The sequence below is a fragment of the Neomonachus schauinslandi genome, chromosome 8 (genome assembly GCF_002201575.2).
Source record: "Neomonachus schauinslandi chromosome 8, ASM220157v2, whole genome shotgun sequence".
Classification (NCBI taxonomy): domain Eukaryota; kingdom Metazoa; phylum Chordata; class Mammalia; order Carnivora; family Phocidae; genus Neomonachus; species Neomonachus schauinslandi.
Window position 1 is genome coordinate 82,675,737 of NC_058410.1, and position 4,371 is coordinate 82,680,107.

The window sequence follows — 4,371 nt, forward strand, 5'->3', positions numbered from 1 at the left end:
GATGGTGGTGATGAGGGTGCTGGTGATGGTGGTGGTGGGGTTGGTGGTGATGGTGGTGATGAGGGTGGTGATGATGGTGGTGGTGGGGTTGGTGGGATAATGGCAAGTGCACTTCAGTGTCTCAATCTCACCACTAAAAGGCCTTAAAATACCTTTAGAGAATGTCACAAAGTTTAGTAGAAACACTTTTTCTAAAGGGCTACTGTTCACCCAAAAAACCACATAAGTGATCCCCAATAAATGGAGAATTCATATATTTAAAAATGAATAAATTAACTATAATGTAATTTATCAGTGCTGCTGGCCTCAAGGATGGAAATGTAAATAAAATCTTCCCTGTATCTGTCAAACAAATAAATGAACTCTTCCTTGAGGACAAGCCATACTTTTCTGCCTTTTTTATTTTTTTAATTTATTTATATTTTTCCATTTTTTAATTTTAATTCCAGTGTAGTTAACATACAGTGTTATACTAGTTTCAGGTGTACAATATAGTGAGTCAGCATTTCCCTCTGTTACTCAGTCCTCATCAAGATAAGTGTACTCTTATTTAATCGCCTTCACCGATTTCACCCATCCCTTTTTTAAAGTATATTCTGCAATTTGAATCCTTTAGCTGTTACCATTTCTGACACAATTAAGCTACCAATGCATTCTGGTTATGGTGAAACATTGCTCTACCCTGGAACTTTCTAAAAAGACCTGGACTGTTAGAAACAGCCACTCAGAAATAATACCCCTCTTTACCCAGCCCTGCTGGAAGATGAATCTTTATTAGAACCAACCTTTTCTTGGAGGCCCTCATAAAAAAGTAATGAAATAATCAGACCTAAAATGTATTTATTTGCTTGTGTTTATGTGGCAAGGGAGAAAAAAATGAATCCTAGGAGGATCTCTGGATTTAGAAGATCCATCAATTTAAAATGCTCATTTGTCTACATATTGCTGCAACTGGAGAAGTCAGGTTAAAAAAAAAAAAAAAAAAAAAAAGTCTTGGTCCTTAAGTCCTAACATTACAGGAAGCATCTGCTTTGAGAACAATGACTCACGGCCTCTGATAACAGAGTAACCTTCTCCTTTGAAAGAGAGAGAGTGCTCCCAGAAATGGCATTTTCAATGAAACTGTAGGTCAACAGAGTCAGAAAACAGCCACTAAAAAATGCATTTTCTCTCTCTCTTTTTCAAAGATTCATTCTGCTCTCAGGATAGTGTTGTCTGACCCAGTCTTGAGCACTTTAGCCTTCCCAGAGACATATGACCAACTCTCTTCCCAAAAGAAAAATCTAAGAAAAAAGTTTTAAAATGAGCCACAGTCCCCCCTTCCCCCATCTGCAGTGTTGGTACTATTTGCAGAAAAAAGAAAAGAGACTGATAAAGGAGATTGCAGAAAAGATAATGCAGTAGAAATTCTAAAATAAGAGTATACAAACATCTGAGGAAAGCCCAAATATTTATCAAAATCATCCATGTTATTCTGGACCTCTGCATTGAGGTAAAACTGCCACTCTAGTAGAGCCAAAATGATAATTCTTAGTGGATAAATAATGAATGTGGAACTACATTAAGTATTGTCTGCTCTGACTTAGTATTTCAATATTTTCTTTAGCCATTATCATAAGACCAGGATTCATTCATTTTCAGAAATAATAGTTCAATAATGAAAGCAGAAGTCTACCCTCATATAAAAGGAAATAATGCATCCTGCATCTTCTTCTTCAGTATTACTACTGATAAATATTAACAGCTGGTGTTAAATTCCTCATAGGTGCTGGATACTAACTTTCACTTTATACCTGCTCTGGAAAGTAAGTTTCATTATCCCCATTTTACAGGTGAGGAAATTGAGGCTCAGTACAGTTAGGTAACTGCACAAGACCATACAACTGGTGCTAAGACAATCTCAGATCTTAAGCACTAATCTACATTTCCTCTCCAGCGAAACAAGGCCTCCCACTTTCCTGACATAACTCCTATGAAAGACAAAGTGGCTTGGCTCCCATACACATCACCTCTTCCTGACTTCTATCCCAAACTTACCCTCCTAGTCAGTCAACCTCCAGTGGAGAAAAAAAAAAAACACAGATATAGATAAACTTTGATTTTACCTTCTTTCATGATGGTGTTAATTTCTCTATGTTGGTAGAGGATCAACATTTATAAAATGAACTATTGTGGAATCCCATCCACCCTTCATTATGTGCCCTTAAATTAATTTTTTAAGATAACTCTTAACATTATAGGCATTTATGCCTCAATCTCTGCCCTCTGATGAAACATCTAAACATGCTTCTAGTTAACGGTGTTTATAGTTAGGTGGTAAGAATATGGGTGATCTTGGTTTATTTCCTTTACTTCCAGGATGTAAGCACCAAATATATACTACTCTTTCAATTAGAAGAAAAATACAATAAATGTTCATTTTAATGGAAAAAAAAAAGCTTAAGTATTTACCCCCAAAATTATTTTTCCCTTCATAATAAAAAGAAGACATTCATCGACCCGATTTAATCCTAAACCAGATTTGAATCCAAATTTAAGAGATGTGGGTTCTTTTACAAATGACTCCCACATTTATCATTTTTTCTTGTACCTTAAAAATTAAGAAATATTCCATAAAACTGAACTTTAACACTGTGTCGCTCTTTTCTTTTCCACAGGCCTACTTAATAAAATCCTTAGTACTCAATAAATATAAACATGGTTACATATGGTTTACATAAACTATATATAAATATATATCAGACTATTGACCTTGCCCATTTCCCTCTCTGGGCAGTCACTGGCCTACATTTCCCAGCCTCCTTTGCAGCTAAATGTGGCCACCAGAAGAGGAACAGAAGTGATATGAGCCCCTTCTAAGCCCAACCCATAAAAACCTCCCACATGAGAAACTCCATGCTCTTCCCCTGCAGACTTGGAAGACACATGTTGATGATGAGGGAGCCACAAAGTGGAAGGAACCTGGGTCTGTGAATCTCAGCTTGGGGGAGCATCCGGGAACACCATTTTGGACTCTACGTGAGCAAAAATTAAAAGTGTACTACTTAGAACACTGCAACTCTGGGGTTTCTCTGTTACCCTACCTAACATGTGGCTTTATTAACACACTGCAGTTACTACTACAGAAGGGTAAGACTTCATGCTGTTTATCTTACCTTTTTCAAAGACTCCTTCTGCTTCCAGGACAGAGACAGTGAGGTTGGCTGCCATCTTGACCAACTCGGCCTTCACAGTGACCTGGGAAGGGCTGTGTTCTAGAAGCTCTACCCCAATAGTCACATTTCCTCCAGGCCTGACGATCCCTGGGGCTGTCACCAGAAACCTAGGCCTGAAGTTCCCAAGAAGAGGAAAAACACAGTTTCTTATCTTTACATCTCCATTCTTTTCCGATCCTCAAATTTCATAGATAGTGAGATCGACTCTCCATACTATGCCAATTGCAATTGTTCCAATTACTCCAATATTGCCCCACTGTTCCATTTAGCAACTGCACTGAAATGCTATTGAGAAAGGGATTCTCATAAATCGATCTTAATGCAATAATTCCTGCACCACTAGAGGAGAGCGTGTGTTATTATTTCCATTTTATAAACCACAAACAGCACAGGATGAGCCTCAGTGTAAATAGCTTACACTGGGGCATGCAGAAGTTACTGGCAACGTACAAGCCTCTCAACTTCTCCTTTACAGACAACCTCATGCCAGTGTGATTTTTTTCTTGGCTTAAACACACACACACACACACACACACACACACACACACTTTGCGGTTTTTATTCAAACCTTCATTCATGGGCATCTGCCCCAGAAAACATCATCTAACAAATACCACTGACTGAAATATACCATCGGAAATTAAACGACCAGTGGTAAAATGTCCAGGTGTAGCAGTGCATAAAAGTCCGCAAAAACAGCACTTTCTCTGCCCAAGCCAAGGGTAAAGGCTCAACTGCAAAAACCCGTAGGAGAGGGGCACTTCCCATTCAGGTGGGTGTCTCATTAGTTATCTTCCTACAGTGTCTGCACCCGAACCAATTCACCTCAGTCACACCTTGCCAATGCCGAAGCTGAGAGACCTAGTTTAGAAAAAAATACATCACACGCCTTTGAGAAAAGAAGGCACGCTGTTTGGGAGGGGGGGAAAATGTTGAGGAAAAGGCAGAGGCAACATGTACTAAAACTAAAACGTGTCTCTAGAAAGTCGTTATGGCCAGAAAGACGCTTCAACAACTTCCACGGGTGGAGAAGGTGACTGTCCCACGGAGAACCCAGGGGCAGCGACAGACGGTCTACGCTTCAGGCCGGTGCCCGGCTGGGGAGTGCGGCCGCGGGGCCGGTTCCCACCCGCGGCCGCACAGCCGCCGCCCCCTC

The 4,371-nt window shown here is 39.9% G+C and overlaps 1 protein-coding gene across 1 annotated transcript in view; it reads right to left on the reverse strand.

The window, feature by feature from the left end:
- The window catches only part of CD109 (CD109 molecule), a 135,971-nt gene that overhangs the window by 130,185 nt on the left and 1,415 nt on the right, over window positions 1-4,371 (reverse strand). Inside the window, exons 2-3 of the mRNA XM_044917212.1 lie at window positions 3,847-3,922; window positions 3,156-3,328 (exon numbers count right to left, since the gene is read on the reverse strand). Coding sequence (XP_044773147.1) covers window positions 3,156-3,328; window positions 3,847-3,922 — 249 coding nt within the window. The remainder of the gene's footprint in view (window positions 1-3,155; window positions 3,329-3,846; window positions 3,923-4,371) is intronic.